At 42.0% G+C, this 19126-nt stretch overlaps 1 protein-coding gene across 4 annotated transcripts in view; it reads right to left on the minus strand.

Annotated features, from left to right (window-relative positions):
• The window catches only part of ATXN7L2 (ataxin 7 like 2), a 57135-nt gene extending 40082 nt beyond the window's left edge, over positions 1–17053 (minus strand). The window contains exons 1-6 of one of the 4 annotated variants that reach the window (XM_069238368.1): positions 16852–17053; positions 7716–7781; positions 6586–6690; positions 6134–6326; positions 5038–5414; positions 2344–2426 (exon numbers count right to left, since the gene is read on the minus strand). In XM_069238368.1, the coding sequence (XP_069094469.1) occupies positions 2344–2426; positions 5038–5414; positions 6134–6326; positions 6586–6690; positions 7716–7781; positions 16852–16978 (951 nt within the window). In that variant the 5' untranslated portion in view covers positions 16979–17053. Of the gene's footprint in view, positions 1–2343; positions 2430–5037; positions 5415–6133; positions 6327–6585; positions 6691–7715; positions 7782–16851 lie in introns of all 4 variants that reach the window. The other 3 variants (XM_069238366.1, XM_069238365.1, XM_069238369.1) reach the window with 3 other exon arrangements.
• Positions 17054–19126: the final 2073 nt, after the last annotated feature.

Consider the following 19126-nt stretch of genomic DNA (forward strand, 5'->3'; position numbering starts at 1 on the left):
CTATAAGCACAATAAGATGCTAGAAATATTTTGCAAGCTGATAGAAGTGCATATATTCAAAGAGGCAGAGAACTTACATCCCACACAAATGAACAACAGTATGTGACAAGAGAAACACAGCCCAAAAATAAAAGGAACGATTACTCTGGAAATAAAGTCTTAGTAGGCAGTTCCTGACTATTCATTAGCAAGTGGTACAGTCATGTTCACTAAATGACCCATATGAGACACTCCCCTCTATTGCATAGGAATGTCAAAGGAAAAACAAAACTAGGCCTCTCCAGAGCATCAAAAGCTGCACACAGAAAGTGATAATGTGCATCTTCCAATTAAAAAGTAATTTTGGAATTGTGGAAAGGAGCCTGCTCACCATATTTTTCTTTCCTACCTTAACCCCTTAGGCATCACTGGCTCCGACATCAACTGGTTATCCTCCTACCCCTCAGTTCAATCCTTTCGAGTTACCTGGGCCTTCAAGCTAGCCTGGCCCACAGCTCTACCAGTTGATTTTTCTCAAGGCTCAGTCCTGCTTCCACTCTTGCTTTCTCTTTATATCATCCACCCTGGTGAAGTATTCTTCTGTTCTTACCATCTATAGGGTTATGACACCCACATATGTATTTGCTTCCCTACCATGTCACCTCTTAGCCATTCACACTTATAGGACTGTCTGTACCACGGATATTTGCCTCTGGGTGGCACAATGATCACTCATGTTTTCCTTCCTCTACTGCAACTGTGAATCACATTCCCTCCTGGCATTACTCCCTGCACCCTCTTTACCACCTTACTCCTACCCCCTGCACCCATGCCGGAAATCTACAATGTTTTCTTTCCTAAAAGAACCAACCAGTACTATAGCTGCCTTTTTTCTTAGACAGTACCATAAATAGAAGGGATTTCATAGTGATTTCCCTATACCTCTGGCTTACCATAAAAAGGACATGAAAGCCACACCCAAATTAATTGGCATGCCACATCGTAGAGGTTTGTTCCGCACCAGGGGCAATTGTTGCAGGCTGGGCTCTCTAACTCTTTTTTCTTGCTATGCTGTGTAAGAACCAGTGTTTGACAATATCCTGTGGTCATAGGCCACACCTAAACAGGGTATTAGAAGTTAAAACTGTGTAGTGGTAGACTAAAACATTATTACTGTTCCACAGTACAGGGTTAAAAACAAATGGCTAGAAGTGGACTATTAGGACCTTTCTTAGTTGAAGAGTATCCTTTCTGTATGTCTTATGTCTCGATTCTCTCAAAGTAGCTTATGGGTCAAGGGATTTCTCAAGGCATCATACACCTATGTCTCTCCTAAGGAATGATAGGTCATACCATAATGTGTGCTTAGGTGTGAAAGGAAAAAAAAAAGAACCCCTTTCCAGCATAAACAAGGCCTACCTTATTGAATCATCAAGTTCCTAAATCAGTTTGACCTCACCAATCAAGGTGTGCCTCATCTGTATGAGAGGTTAGTCGGTCATCTGGTGATTATTCCCTGATCCTATCATGCCACTGGAATGCTTCATCATTACCACTCCTTCCACAGTTTGGCACCCCGTAAAGAACATATGTAAAATCCCAATGATCCGACTGCACTTAATAGAAGCAATGGATAATTGTCTTGTGCTACATAAAGCAGATTATTATAGCATAGAGCTTGCAAACTTCCACAGCACCGAGCAAGGTAATAAATTAACACTTCCATCTCTCCCTAACCCCTCCATACTCAAAGGCTCGGCAAAGAAACTAATATTAATAAATATAAACTAAACTACAAGTCATCAACACTGGTCTTAAAGTTCTCATGGCTTAACACCCTTTCTTCAACCATTGACTATTATACTGCAATCCGTAGCCTACTATCTGACAACTAGACTCTTTTGATCTCACCAAACCAAACTCTACTCCATCCATCAATATTCTGGTCCATCCACCTACTTGACCCCTCCAATGAACTTTCTTCCTCCCATTATCATGGCGAGACCTCGACTCAGGAATTTAAGTCTCCCCTAAAGAAACAGCTTCTGGCACTTGAAGGCAGATTCTGATTCTACAGCTCCTCAGCCTGTAAATATGTATATTTTCAATTAGTTTGCGTGTGTGTGCCTGCCTGATTTTGAGCAATGCTTATTTCAAGGTTTAAGTTATTTGGTATTCTTGTACACATACAACTGCGTCAAAGCTGCGTTATGCACAATATGTACAAATTCCACTGTATGTTCTACATCCGGGTTTCTACTAACCAGCCACCCACAATAGATATTACACATTCCATTGCAACTGTACTGTAAACCATTAAAAAAGATATGCTGCTTAAAACAGAATGAGTACTGCCAGCCTTACCTTGCAAGTGAGTAAGCGGGTACAAATTTTTTTGGTTTCAGGGTTCTGAACTCCACACTGTCTGTTCAGATCACACTCTTTCCCTGCTATGAAAGGAAGGAAAAATTACACATCCACTGGATGGAACTAGAACATCCGTCAAATAGCTGCAAAATTTCAGGCAACAAAGTGAGCAAGGTTCCACATATGTGGACACATCAACAGTTCGATAGCAGGGATCTGTACGCGCCCAAAGCAGCATAAGAAGTACAGAAATGTAGCATGGGCCTGGGAAGGCTAAAAATGCTACTTGTATTACAAAGAAAAACAGAACCAGCACCACAGGGTGGATGTTTACCGAGTGCAGTAAATACATCAGATTCAGGTTTTTCCTTTGAAGACGAGGAATTACATGTTAAAAAGTGCTTTCTGTAAAGAATTCTGCAAATATAGGCATCTACCACACATTTTGTCCCACAAAATTTCAAAACATTTGACCTGCAAATACGTATACCTATGCTTACCTCAGAACTTCTAATTCCGACCCCTGTAGAGGTGGGGATTTGGACAGAGACTCAAATGCAGTGGCCCACTTATAATTAGTCCCTTCGAGAACTACATGAGGAAACAAAATACACTGCATTCCAACCCCCTTCCCTAAAATACTGCCACACCACTGCACTCCATCCTCCCACACTGCATTTAATCTTCTCTCCAGTGCACTACAATTTTGAGCACCCTTACTGGGGGTGTGGTGCGGAAGTGTCTTGCTCCACCCACCCATCCCCCCAAAAACACGGACTTATCACATACTGCCCACTTCCCCATAATTTGTTGCTGTTTCAATAACGGTAACACCAGCACCAGCAAAAAAGCAAGCTATTTTCTACAACTCATGGAATAAAAGCATGGAGACAAAAAACCATCTTGAGTATTGGGAAGACACTCCAGCATGTTTGTATAGTATGCTTTTCTCCTAGTGTTAACGGATCCGAACTCAAAGATAACTTTTTATATGAAGTCATGCTACCCTACTCACCAGCCCACAAAAAGAAGAGGGAAACCCAGGAATTCAGGTATGTGCAAACAACCTCATCTACTCAGAAGTCGTAAGATGTGCTGAGCTAGTTACCAGAAGTCCCCTCTATTTCACTCTTCATGACACTGAGCTCTAGGTAACTTTTCAGGCTGTAGAGATATGTATGGCTTGCCCCAGCTAGTATGCCAATGTCCTCCTCAACTGCAAGCTTGATCTTACACCCTACCTACAGACCTCATCTTAGGATAGTTTCACCTAGGGATAGCTATTCAAAACCCAAAATTAATTGATAGCTACTGCAATACAAATGTAGTGGTCAAGAGAATCGAAAGGACAAACAGAAACCGCTGTATGCCTAAAGCACTTTCCAGGACACCCGCATCTTTAGCCACCACACTATATAACCTTGCAAATGTTTTCCCTAGTAAAATTAGAGACAATAAGCTTGAACATCACAAATTCCACTGATATCAAAAACCTCCCTCTCGATCTGCTTCTTCACCTTTCTTAAACGTTCACAAAATCTATAACTACACGAATCAGACATTCATTATTACTTCCCTTCCCAAAAGGGCATGATCTCTCCCCACCTCCTCTTGAGTTGTACTACAGAATAACAAGTTAGTGAATGATCAACAATTTTATATCAGGCATGGTATGGAACTAGATGAACCTGCAGCCAATAACTGAATTGCAAACTGTCCTGATTTGATTGCATGCAACATCTGCCTACAAGTCCACAGCATCCGCTTAACAGCATTGCAAGCATTCCATGACTGACTCTCACCATTTGTTAACAAGATGAGATCAGAATCCAACCTCGGAAGCCAATTTTTGACAGAGTAGCAAGCAAATGTAGAGTCCCCAAGTACCAGCCTACATGGATCATCTGGTCATAACCCAAGAGTTCATGTGTATTCAGACTACAACAAAACCCAAATATGGAAGGGAGAGAGTGAAAATATTGTTCTTGCAACTATGTAACCACAGCAAAAATAACACCCCAGCCTCAGTGACCCATATAAAGAGTAAAGGATAACTGGCAATGCTTAGAAGCAGATTCCTTTCACTCAGCCCCTTCTGTGATAGAGCTACTAATAAACATGTCAGAAAATGTACGGGTCAAGATCAGGCACACTACTATTGTTTCAAAGCTAAATCATCATGTCAGAATCATTAAGAAAACGCGATTAAATGCAATATTTTAAATACTGCCAAAGAAAATAATGGCAAAAAAAAGATTGAATAAACTCGAACTAGCCATAAATCCATGCATCTGCAAACTGAAAGGAAGACGCCTTTCACATATGACTACATCATTCCTAGTACTCCCTGATGCACAGAGCACTTACGGGCAAAATTATACCTCTTGCTGGCATGCGTGAACAGCTTGCAATTTCAGACTCCAAAATCTGCAGCATACATTCACTTAAATTCTTCTGTCTGCAGTTAAAGCCACTGTCAAGTGCTTGCTCCTAAATATGCTTGGGCCAAAGTTATAACAGTAAACTAACCCAGATTTGAAATATGCTTGAAAATAGGATGTTTGGATTTAAGAAGTGTAATAAGATATTTATGAAAAGTCAGGATTTCTGCAGGATAGGTTCTTTTTCACATGGAACCAGGCCCCAGAAACGACTTCCTCATTAAGTAAGAAAGTTACATCGGGCACTTACGTGAAATCTTCTTGTTGGATTTCGATAGATTTTTTACTCCATTGGAGTCCTTTTGGTCTTTTTCCTGTGGTACTGGTGAAGCTTCTATTTTTTTATTTGAGAGGTCCAGAGCTGGGCTAGTATTAGTGGATAGCTTGGATGTAGGTGGTAGCTCTGAAACAGCTTCGACAGCTGCTTTGGGTAGCACCGTAGGTTCTTTTGGGGATGGTGTTGGAGTAAGTTTCATGGGGTTGGTCATCTTAATGGGTGGCGTCTCCTTGAAGCATTGCGGTGGGACTACGGTGGCAATAGGCTTAGGATTTACTTTGAAACCTTGTCCATCAGTCTTCGGGATGCTGGGGATCTTCTCCAAGTTAACAACCGGCATTAGTAAGCTACTAGGAGGGCGAGAAAAAACAGAAACATGACAAAGCCGTAAGGAGAAAGGAATGCAGAGAGGAAAAAAAAAAAAACAGTGGGGTGGAAAAGTATTCCACAAGGACAGAAGGTTGAAAAGAGGGAATGGACAGAGTGAGTATGCAAAGTAAAGAGACAGAAGCAGTTCACAAGGAGAGGTGAAGTGACTACAAGAGGCGCACACAAGCTGTTAGGACATCATAGAATGTTAGGTAAGCTATGACAAAAGGCTACTTGAATAGGCCTGTACAAGCATTCACAGGCCACGTGGAAAAAAAAAGGCCTCAACATATTGAAAAGAAAGTTGGAATCCATGGATAGATAATCTGAATGAATAAAATCAGCAGGTTTAGGGGCTAGAGGAGAGACGACTATATAGAGAATAAGTTATGATCAGGCCATGGAAAGAATGGTACAAAGCAGAAATAAAAGAAGAAAACCAGTTGCAAAAAAGAAAGTATCAGGTACAAAAGTGAGAAAGGATAAAACATTTAAACCGAAAATAAGAGATTAAAGCACCTTAAAAGAGCAACATGGGATCAGTTAAAACAAGAGTAAAATGCAGGCAAGGTATGTCTACAGTTACAAGGACCATTTCCTATCTCTCCCCACTTTCAGCAAGGTGGTCCAATTTTCCTTTCAGTTTAACAGGCCACTTCAACCCCCGTAGTATCAAATTATTCAATTCTTTGCAACCCACCAAAGGCTGTCTTTCGACACGCTTTCGGGCTTCTCCTGCTGATGGCTCCGAACACGTGAACTTTGAGACTTATCTCGGGAGGACTTTGTTGCTCCACAGGCACCGGGCTGCCCATTCACAGCGTGGTGCTTTTGGGAACGTGGAGAGGTGAGTGTGCGTCCATAGAGCTTGCTTAGTGAGCCATGACGTCTCTCTGGAAAGGCAGAAAATCTCAGTCAATGGACGAACCAATCTAGCAAAAAGAGTGTTAAACAAGCATTTGGAACAAACAAATCCTGTACACACTCTTGAGCCATTCCCAAATACACACATATACCTTTACACAGATACATTCATTCTTCCCACAGCCGCATACACATCTAAAAAAGCATAAATGTCCAGCAAGAACAGCTCCACAATAAGATATGAATATTAACGTCCCAAATCCCCATCCCATACGACGGGCATCTTACCACAATGCTTCTGAAAGGCTTGAGGCTTCACTACTTGGCCACAGTGGTTACAGACCACCAGATAGAAATCATCATGTGCTGGGCAGTGACCAAAGATGGACATGTCTACAAACATTAAGAAAAAAACAAAAGATTGGACAGTGCATTACTGTGAGAGGAGGCCATCCAAAATTACCTAAACAGTACGGTAACCACTTCCCTCATAGTGATTACAGACAATGTTTCCAGGCCTGAACGTTTGTGTGAGAATCTAATTCATTTGGGGTGTTAGATTTCATATGTTAGTTTAATTAATTAATTGGAAACAAAACTATGATTTGTAGGTGAACGCTTTGGAACTGCAGACGGGGTTCGTAATGACATGGAGTGCGGTGATCACTCTACTACAATGTGCTATATGAATCCTGCACTAAAGGGCCTTTAACATACTTTTCAAGTAACAAGCTCCAACAGTGATCAAGAGACTCCACCCCCCCCAATAAAGACACCAAACTGTGCACTTCATACTCCCATTCCAAGTAGCTGGGCCACTCACTGCACCTGGTAAGCACATTAGAAAATAAAATAATCTAGAATGTATCAGAACAGCAACAGCAAAAGCAGATCATACATGTACGGGCCATGAACTTACTATTACCAGCGAAAAGCAATGAAAGACGGGAAAGCCACAACCCACAAAAATCCCTCCAAGTCAAATTCTCAGAATAAGAACAAATGAGGACAACATCATTCAAGATGGACTCCTGATCCACACAGGTCCGACATCCCGAGTAGGGAGGGCCAAAGCAAGCATGGCAGCATTCCTGCCTGAACTACAGAAAAGGCCAACACTGGACCAGATCATAAAGTGGAGACAAAGGCACCTAAGCCAGACTCCTTGGTTTTAGGCCACAGAATAAAGACACTGGACATGAGCATAGAAAATAGAGAGAATGAATTGGTAACAAACACTTATCCAGCTAGTGTGCCACCCACAAATACAATCTCTTTGCAACTGCTAATGGCAAGTTCTGAAAATGCCCTCCATGGGTCTTAGCCTCAACTGCTGAACATACACAGCCTCTTAACGTCAGCCAAAGCAACACGTTTTCCATAAGCTGAAAAGATGGATGGGCAGGATGCCATCTTACCTTCTTTGATCAGAGTCATTGCATCCACCTTCTTGCCATTCTTCCCGCATTCCTCCAGATCAGAACCTGTAACAGTGTATCCATTTATTACCAACTTCACTATTCCATCACTTTACCTCAATATATGTAATATATTTTTAGGGATCACTCTATCCTCCCCCCACCACCACAAACTATGGCACTTTCGCTTAAATCATGACTCAACTTCTCCAACCACTGCATCCTCCTATCATATGACCCTCTCCCCCTTTTTCTTTGACGTCCTCATAGCTATCAGGTGATTCCCATCCCAGCATCCAAACACGCACCATGTGGCACCCTCATTCAAGCATTATACTCTAACTGGTGGAATGTGAGTCTCCACATTTGACTCTAGCCTCCTCATCCGTTGGATCACTCTCACTTTAGGAGTAACGCACAACAAGGGGTCTCAAACAGGGTCATGTTATGTGTTTACCAAGTCTTGTTCGATCTGAGATCATTTTTGACCAAAGGACGTTCACCAGTAAAAAGAACCATCCCACCCCAGACAACATGTGACTCACTTTGCATCAGGATATGTCAAGTGAACATGTCACATAAGATGATTACACGTGGGAATATACCCAACACCTCAAAAGCTCTTGCAACTCAATATACTTCCCCTGCTTACTAAAACTACACCATCGTACCTGCTTCCGCCTTCTTGCCATTACAGCCCCTGTAAATAAAAAATCCTCAACTTCTCACACACAAGAACTTCAACGTATACAATCTCCCATCATTAATAAAACCCTAATACATGCCATACCAATGAGTATCACCTCTCATAACAACCCGTTACAAATATCACTACAACACATAGTAAATCTCATCCTTCACAATATGACCAATCAAATTTGCACTGTTTTATCAAACCCCACAACATGCATATCATAACCAGACCTGGGCCACCTAGCTTTCAACAACCACAACATATCTTACCACAACCTGTACCTCAACATCTCTCACAGTTGCTTCCTCCTGTGAACCACATTCCCTGTATGTCACTATCCACACCATCATTCAGAGCAGTCATAATATACCCACTCCTAATTTGTACCATCACACTTCCTTCACAAGTGATAGTACACTTTACAAACACACATAATACTTCCATCACAACATCCCTAATACAGCCAAATAAATTGCACCACCTCACAGCCACTCTGGTCCTCATTTTAAACTCTCTCTCATTAATGGTTCAACGTAGTTTACAGTGAAGTCAGTAAGCAGGATAGAATATGGAAGAAACTTCCTGAAAGTCACTAAGACGTTATGACTTGTGGACAGGTAACTGTGAGCAATGGGGATATTTTTTTCACTAAGAGGTTATGTGTGACATCAAATAAGCAAAAGCGAATCCCATGTAGTCTATAGTGTCACTTACCTAAAGGAGAAAAACATCTCATTTATTCACTACTACCCGGCAGTAATATAAAGTTATGTATAGCCCAGAAAACTGGCATTCTGCCACCCACCTAGCACCCTCTGTGCCTTTCTTCACCCCTCTCCTCACCTCTAGATGTTCTCTTTGGCCTGCCAGCGCTGCACCAACAAGCTCTGTAAGAACTCTGTCAAAGCAGCCTGGAATGTATTTATTACATAGCAATAGTGGTTAACAGCTTTTATAGCAGTTAATTACCAGATTTAGAATATGGCATTCATGGTGCTGGGGCTCTGTGAGAGCCACATGTAACATATAAAATTTTAGTTGGGTAACTGTGAGTTATGGGGATGTTTTTCACTAAGGGGTTGGTAGACATCAAATAGTTACTCAAGACCCGAAGGTGAAAAACACCCAGTAACTCTGAAACAAATCTATAATTTTATGTTATATATGGTCCAAAGATCATCTGCCCCTGCTCATAACTGCTAGGGTGAGATCATTAACCAAGCCCACCACCATACCTGCCTTCATTCCCCCTCCTGCAGCTGTGCTTTCTGCTTTCAGTTAAAGCAGTCAAGCTGCACTTGTCTATAAACTATAACGTATAAATGATAGAGGCTTCTGTGGAGCCGTGCATAAGAAAGGCATAGTCTGTTGAAGCAGTATCCTGAAAAACTAGTTTTTAAGTTTAAAAGACAAAATCATTGCTTTCATCAACTGCCAAACACATCACTGTGAAAGACATCAGGAGGGCAATCCACACCCATATCTTTGGACCCACCGCCACACACAGACATATGTACAATGCCTATGTAGGAAGGGCCAGTAGGCCTATCTATTATATACTACTCTTTATGGAGATAATACAGCTAAGCATATTCTACTGCCTACTAAGTACAATAAAAAAGCGCAATAGTAACACCTGTTATTTAAAACACCACAAAAACACAACATAAAAAAGGAGTTATTCTTGTAGAAGAACTGAACTTTCCACAACAACAGATAGTATACCAGGCCCAATCAGACTGCCATAACCTTTCTACCACTAACATTACAGCAGTCTCCAGTTTTGAAACTCATAATTTTTCTCAATTTCTACTCAGGGATCTGAAAATATATCATCACTACTCCAGCTGGAAGAAGTTTTACACACTCACTAACTTTTGCGTAGACAAATGTTGTATTCCCTCTCACCTCAGAAACCCATCATGCCTGTCCTCTACCTCAAGATCAGAGTTCAAACAGCATTCACTAAATATGACCCTATGCTCCACTTGCAATCTTCTCATCCTCCTCTGCCAATCCTAGACATTTAGGGCAAATTCTCTTCTCTGCGAACACCTATTCAAGCAGGCCAATACATGCCTTGAACATACACAAGTATCCATTATAATCATATCCTCTGTTTGTGCTCATTAATGTCTACAACCCACAAAATATCTATGCATAACAACTTCATCACACATTTCTTCTAGATGATCACTTCACCAGAACCCACTTCATGCATATGGTGAGGTACTTCACATTCTCTCCTCCAATACTGTTTTACCATAGAACACTTCAATTACAGTTCTATTGATTCTAAGCATTATAGAAAACTAAGGTTTTATTTCCTAATTTATGGTACTGAATTTGTCAACCTTATAAAGATGGAACGTTGTGTCATCTATGCCAGGATACAAAATTGTGAGCTTCAAATCACAGCATTTGAAAAGGCAAATATCCAGCTCTATTAGCCATCCATATTCAAAGTCCAAATCCTTATCTGCAAACCATCTAGCCAATCTCCCGAAACCTCACCTCAGACACTCCATAAAACTAACTCACTATGCTTGCATCACCTCCTTGCCTAATGCATCATCTATGTACATCACTCTACAGTCGATCTCAATGTGCCTGCTTCATTCAAACAACCCTAGACATGCGTTATGTAGCTTCAAGTCTATGCACCTGGCCATCTAAACCTCTTCTTCAGGTACCATTTATACCTCTGAAGGTTGTACCCTTTGCCACAAGCTTCAATTTCTGAAAGATGTCCCAGAATTATTTTCCAGCAACGTCATATGGCGCATCATGTGCAGCACTACTGGCCAGTCACAGATTTTTAACCAACACCGCTATCCATGCTGGAATGCATCAACTCTTACTTCAGATGGATTATAAACTACAATGCCCAGAATGGAATCTGGTGACAGGTAAAAAGTAAAGATCATCATGTGAGATGAAATGGAGCCATTTGGCAAAACTGTTACATTTTTGATGTGGAATAAAATACATCATAATGATGGAACTTGATGTTCTTCTTGAAATGCAATGAACTAATAATAGGTTTAACACCTACAGTATGAAACATTATTTAGTAGGAATTCATGCAAACACCACAGTATGAAACATTATTTAGTAGGAATTCATGCAAAACATCAGTCTGAACTTTCAAACCCAGCAGGGATATGTACTGCATTTCCTTATCCAATTCTTTCTTGTAGCCCTCACTTTATGTATGTTATTGCCTTCTGTACATGCCTCAATCTATTCAGGTCTGCACCACTCACCTCACATCGAAAATCTGCCTTAGCACATACTCTTCAGGATAGGGTGACCAGCTGTCCCCCATTTTGTAGGTCTCTCCTGCAATTATGCCTCCTGTCCCACAGTCACGGCTCCTGATCCACTGCCCTACAGAGGACCATTGTCCCAAATGTTGATTTCTCAACAATTTCAACTTTCTCAATACGCAAGCTACTCTCATGCTTTCTGTCCTTTGTGAGCTGTGAAAGAGGGACCTATTGGTGGCTAGGAAGGAGGAAATGAAGCACAGGAAGGGTCCTGCATAATGAAGCTTCAGGTGCACGTTCATCTACTGTGATACAAACCCAGCTACCTGTAGATAAACAGCCTTGAACGTCTTAATAAATACCATGCTAGGTACCTGTCCTGTGAGCATGCCCTTGATGTTGATTTCTTCAATTAAGCTTGGTAGAAAGTGCTGACATGATAGGATGATTTGCCCAGGATCAACAAGTTTAATACATGAGGATGCAACTCACTGTTACTTGCTGCAAAGGGTATATTTTCAGCATATTGCAATATTTTAAATATACTAGACTGGGCACTTCTGTGTGTAGTTGAAATTAACTGCAGGATGTGGCAAAGAAATCAGAACTCAAGTACAGTATGAGCAGTAATCATACTCAATAAGCTCAATCTCCAGCTGAGTTATCTTTTACAATTGTCTGATTTAGAAGGGGTGGCTTTGGGATGAAACCCCACAAATGAGCTACATGACTCATACTGACCCCGCCACCAAACAAAAATGATCTAATGTTTCGGTGTGCACAATGTGTCTCCACGTGTGCTTTGAACTGATAATAAAAAGTTGGCTTCCTTACTTCAGGTCTTTCCAAGCTAACCCATTCACAAACTTTATTTACTCTAACCCGTCTTCATTACCTCAATCTCTTGCCCCCTTACTGTGCTCCAGATTCCTACCAAAACGTACACCACCCTCTAACCATCACACTCCTGTTGAATTTACACATGGGAAAAGGCAGTGATCCAACCGGTCTATGAGAAACATTTAGCTAGTTTGGAGGGTGAATGATCCCAATGCAAGTGACTGCCTCTAAATGAAAGGTCAGACGTACACACTATCAATTACCACTACATCCCTCATACAAGTCATTACAGTTGAGGCGACGTCACTTCACAACAGGAACAAAGCAGGAGGAACTTGAATGCTTGCCCCCTCTTCCCAACCGAGATGCCGTAAAGGGGCTGGCAATCCTGTCTTCGCCTGTTTGCTTTCCTGTATGACAGGACTAGGGTGCAGGAGATCCCCGCTTAGCTCGGGCCACTTTGAGGCCTTGCTTATCTCTGTGCCAAGGCGAAGGGGGTGCATGACTCCATCTTGGAAGCGATACCGCCCGAAAAGAGAACCTGTTAAAGTCCTTTTTCGGATGATGGGTATGTGTCCCTGACGATGATGGAAAGGCTTGGGGTTTTCTGCACTACTGCCTCCCTCTGCATCTTCATTTGGGCAAAAGGAGCTAGCTGCCGGATTACTGAGAGTCCTGATTCAGCTTGCACACGCGTGGTGCGACTGAACCATCAGTGCATGCATGTCCTTTCATTTTGGAACGCTGGGATCAGCATGTCCTTTTTTGGCAAGCGTTCATGCTCTGTGTGGCGCTATATTTGTTTGTGGTTTTCAGGCAGCAGCTGGCTTGATTTTCATTTTGTTCAGAATGGACAAACATACTTTTAAAAGAAGGCATGCTATTCAATTGCCTTCTTCATTGTCCGGGTCATTTGGGCATTCTGCTTCACCACAACGCAGAAGGAATTCTAGAGAAGAGGAGGAGGAAAGAATCAGGAGGATTGTTCTTCAGACTCTGGCAGCATTAAAGAAGCAAGCTTCTTCGCCTATATTGGAAGTCATCAAAATCAGTTCCTAACACAGAGGACTTGGATTCACCTGCACCCTCAGATGAATCTGTTTTAAGATGACTCCAAAAGACTTATATTGTGACGGATCCCTTGAGTAAGTTGGTTGCTGTAACTCCTGAGGTCAGGGACAATTTGGTGGGGTGGGTAAACACTCAGAACCTTTTCAAAAGCATGACTATGCATCAAGAGCCTCTTTTGGTACTCATGACAAATAGTGGCACTCTAGGTTGGGGAGAATCAGGGCAAATCATGTCAATTCACATGATTATGGAAGGTCAAATATCTTCACGTTGAAGGAAACTCATGGCGATCTTCAGAGAACTGAAATAATTTCATCACATTCTGAAGCAGAAAAATGTTTTGATTAAGATTGACAATACAATAGTAGTATCCTACATAAATAATAAGGGAAGCATTCGTTCCAAGAGCCTCAAAATGATAGCTGTCCAATTAGGTTCTTAGGCAGAGAACTTGTTGAACTTGTCAGCAGTCCACATTAGAGTACTCAACAATCTTGCAGCGGGCACCCTGAGCAAGAAATGTCCATAATTTCAAGATCTGACTCTTTCTGCAGCACCTTTTCAAAACATTTGCAAATGCTTAAGGGGGATCTTACGGGATCTGTTTGAAACACAGAGCAATTTCCTTCTTTGCAGGTTCTGCTCAGAGTCCCTGAAGAGGGAGCGTGGGGAGTGGACGCTGTGGTGATGAAGTGGCCGAGACACCTACTCTATGCTTTCCCACTCTTTCCATTGATCCAGAAGGTTCTCTACAAGTTGCACCAGGAGGAGGGAAAACTGATTTTGGTAGTTCTGTATTGGCCTTGAAGATTTTGTTTTTTTCTGCTGAAATACCTGGCAATTCTGCCCTTTTGGGTACTACGGAGATCTCCCTCTCCTCTTAAAACTTCTCCTTTACTTTCCAGACTCCAACAGACACTATTGGTTTGGGAGCTGAGAAGTGCCTTGTCTCATCTTTGGTAAAGATTATTGAGGATTCTTGGATGCTCTGTACACCAGTCTTATTCAAAACACTAATTATTTCAACATGTGGTGTACTTCTTGTAATCTACGTGCACCTCTTTGTGAATTCTCATCGGTTTTACAATTTGTTTTCATGTAAATCTTTGTGTTAACATGCAAGTCTTATTTCTTTGCCATAAAAGCAATTAGAGATTTTTTTGCAGGTATATCTGTGATTGTCTGATATCGAGACTCGTCAAGAGCTCTGCTTTGCCTAGACCTGTAAAAAAATCCTCTCTCTCTAGCTTTTGATCTACCTACAATGCTAAGGGTCTTAGTTTCATCCTTCTGAGTCTTTGGAAAGCGTGGACTTGTAGTTTACATCTTACAAAACCATTGTTTTAGAAGCCATTACCTTGGTTCTTAGAATTAGGAAGTTGAGACCTTAAGATGTTCGCCCCATTACATTACATTTATGAAAGATGGAGTCATTTTTAAACAACTTTTGACCTCAAGGTCAATTCTTTCATAAGTAGCAAGAAATAATGTGTTCTTATTTCTTTTCTCCCTCGTCTAATGTGGGGGATGAATTTATGAGTACTCTAGAGGTTACAGGAGCTGTTTTTATTTACATCGAACAGTCACAATAATAAAAAAGGCTGATTACTTCTTTGTGAATTCTGGAAAGTTTGGAAGCAGTAAGAAGGTGACCATTGTGACCCTCAGCAGAAGGATCAGATCTACTATTATCTTGATGTTGTAGGATGATGCTCCAAATCTTCCTGTTCATGTAAACTCCACAAGAGGGGTGGGCACTTCCTGAATGGAAATGCATGGAGCATTGATCCAAGAACATCACCTCCTCGATTATGTTCCCGATTTTCAGTCAAAGCTCGGTACAGGTGTTCTGAACTCAGCACTGGTGTTGTGGAATTTTGTTTTTTTTTCCCTATGCAAAAAAAAAAAAAAAAAAAAATGTGTGTTGCACAGTCAAGACTGCAGCTTATGGTGACATCAAAGGATTTCAGTTTTGGTTTCTCATCTGTAATGACTTCAGACCTGCCAGCTCACACGGGGCCACTGTGTGACACAGGAAATTGGCTCACCTCACATGGTCTCTCTGTGAGGAGCCAATATCACATAATGGCAGGAAAAACGAGGTGAAAAACACTGTAAACAAAGGTTTTCAGCTCGTATTCAGAGGCTTCTAACTGTGGATGTTTAAGAAAGAGGTTTGGTGCCGGGGTGGGGTCAAATGTGCCTCTTAGGTGCTTCTCGGCATGAGGCCACGACTCATCCATAGCCCCGCCCCCTCCTCACACTGTGCGGTTTTTAGGGAAGTTGGCAGGTCTGTGTCTTGGATGAAGGACGCGGAGGCCATCACCCTTAATTTTTATTACCCTCACTCCGTCTCTTCCTCTTTATAGTCATTACATTATGCACCCCTCCCTTCTTTCAGTCCTTTGAAAAAGGGCTACAATACTTACAGAAAGAACTAGGAGTGCCTTTATGGCACCTAAGTTGGGTGGGTGGGGTTGGCAGTCAAGGATCCTCCAACTTCTTCTGTAGTGAGCTTACATCACCTCATATGTAAATAGTGTCACCACACTTTTCCAGAAAGAAATATTCGCCAACTATTAATGTTTCATGATTCTGCAAAGGTATGGGCATGGTTCTTAAATAAAACTTTGTATGAAATGTCTGTATAAATTGTAATATGTCTTTTTTGTCTTTGTTTATTTCAATTATTAGTCGGGGTCATTAGGGCAGCCCTCTCTCGCCCACTTTTAGACTAGTCCTTGTACTTTAATCCTTTATATTTAAATCCACGTGTACTGACCTCCTCCAACCACTCTTAATGTACCTCAAATACACTGCTCCTCAATCAAATCAAAGCCCTTACCTTAAACACATCAGAACTATAACTTTATGAATCACCCAGCACCTTAATTTCTGCATGTACCCTCATCCACAAACATATGTAACACGCATAATATATCCAATTGGATACCTCATATGTTCTATTCAACCCTTGACCATCAATATTTAACTCTTTCCATGGAGGCGGGAACACTTTCAGGTTCCGGATATCCGGCCTAATCAGGTGGGCACCAAAAAGTACATGCGCACCAGGCATACGGCGTGGACGCGATGTACGCATGCGCAATGTGAGCATAACTGGCGGCATTAGGACCTGGCGGCTCCTTTGTTTTAGGGCGGGCGCTAGCTGAACGGGCCGGTCCCGGGCGGGGAAACGTCGACCCCCAGAAGGTCTCCGGGTCTGTGGGCGTGGCTCCTGAGGGACTGACCCTTCACTCACCCTCGGCTAGCGGCGCGGCGGCGCTCTGTATCCAGGAGCTCCAGCTCTGCCCGGCGAAGCCGTCGGGACTCGGAAGCCGCCGATCTAGAGCGGCCATTACTGCCGCTGCGCGTGCACGCACCGCCATCGCCACCCGGGCGCGCGCGTCTGTACGTCATGCGGGGTGCGGCGCGCGCACATCAAGGCGCGGCGAGCTGGCGCTTGCGCACAGCTGGGGCACGCCCCTAATTGCTGCCGGGAATTGTAGTTTGAGTACGGATCCTCCCTCCAGGTGTCTTCCACTTGGTTCCCATGGGGACGCAAATGATATGCTATTCTTTGCTACCGACAGAAAAGCAAAAGAGTTCTTGGCAGCCGGTCGGCAGGCTTGCAATAAACACATCATTTACTATGGATCTGTGAGGACAGCCTAATTACTGATTTTAACCGTACTTTTTTTTGTTGATGCTTACTGCGTAATGGAGATTTTAAAATGGAGGAAATGCGATTCGCCACCATTTGTGCTCCACAGACTTTTCGAATTGATGAGCACAATGTAACTGGTTAACGTTTTTATCCTTGATGTTTACAAATTGCAGACTGCTTCAGAGCAACGAGTGGTGACTCCAATTACAATGCTGGCCTTGGTCTTTTGAGACTAAGTACAGAAAGGGGATAGTGCGATGCCCCTAATTTGCATTTGATCTGACAGCAGGGGAAATTATGTCTCTTGGCATCACTGGGGTGACTTTATAAAATGTAATTCTTTTAATAATAGCAGTAAAATGAATACAAAAATATACATTCGAATTAAAACAAATTATATTATAAAAAACTGACGTTATTTTGTTATAAAGCTGTTTCTCAGCCTGTTCTAACCCCATGATTTAACCATATTCTTTCCCACTTCTCACCCTTTTCCTATCAGTACACCCCTTTCAATATTTTATCTGTATGTGGTCGACACCAACTGTTGCTTGAATGAGGATTTACCATAAAAAGACAAGAGGTGTCTAGCAAAACAGGAAACAGATTGTTTAATAAATGTTATGGCCAGGAGAGCAGTTACATCCATGTGGTCTGAGGACTCATAGAACATCAAAATGACCCACATTTTATACATTTCAATGGGAGCAATAAACATATAAAACATTTTTTCCTTGGTGAAATATGTGAACTATTGACAAGGAGTCGCAGATACAATTTCCAGATAAGGAGTGCAGGCGGGCCACAGCCTAGCGTGGTCACTGGACCAGCGAGAATGTGTCCAGGTATCCAGCCTGAGAGGTGCGTGGTCACTGCATGAGCTGCGTGTGCCGTGTCCTGATTGGCTAAGTGTACCTAACTACATGTGGCATCTAACTTTATGGTGTTTTGGGAATGCAAGGTCCCTCTGGCCAGTTGTGCTTTATTGGGGCCAATCTCTGGTGATAATTGTGGTGTTGCTGCCTATCTGTGGGATCTGATCTAAGCTTATGTATTTGGCTGTCTGCTAAGTGTTACCCCACCTGTGAACTGTCAGTCATTAATCTTCAGGTCTAAGCTGCAGAGCCTACCTAACCACATATCTATGTGCTGGGGCTGACAGAGAGTTAATGATGAGGAAATCTAACAGGGTTGATGTGACTTTGTGTATACAAATGTATTGTTTGTGTATAGAGGCATCTTGTTGTGTGCATCTATTGATTCAATTATAACACTGCTTGTGCTTTGCCTATATTATACCAATTTCTTATCGTGTGTCTCATATATAGTATATTTTAAGGCTTCACAAATGCCAACTGGAGAGTCATTTAGCAACTAATGCCTGAACATGCTTTATAAGGCCGAAGCTATATCCTCGCCATGTAACTGATGTAAATACACAAGCCTCACTACATAACATATGGAAATATGTAACCTGATCTCTCTAACATACCCTAAATTATGTAACCACTGACTATGCGCAAAACCCATTAAATCTTTCTCCAGAAGACACGTTTTGATTGATCAAGAGCTGTGTAGTCCCTCAGCGGACTTTGGTGCTTTCTGTTGGACTTGTCTCAATTTAAGAAGTCAAAGGTGTCAGTCTCAAATAACAGACATGAAGAACACGTTTGGACCTACAAGAGTGACAGACAATTAAGTTTCAAACTTTCTTATTTTAAGGATTTTAGGCATACCGTAATATAGGCAAAATCAATTGGTGAATGAATCCGAGTGCAAAGCTCAGTTAAAGCACAGAATCAATCAAGAAGTAAAGGTCAGGTAATCAAATACAGAGTATACGCAGTTCCACTGGAATTATGCAGCAGGG

Source organism: Pleurodeles waltl, chromosome 6, assembly GCF_031143425.1.
Source record: "Pleurodeles waltl isolate 20211129_DDA chromosome 6, aPleWal1.hap1.20221129, whole genome shotgun sequence".
Lineage (NCBI taxonomy): Eukaryota > Metazoa > Chordata > Amphibia > Caudata > Salamandridae > Pleurodeles > Pleurodeles waltl.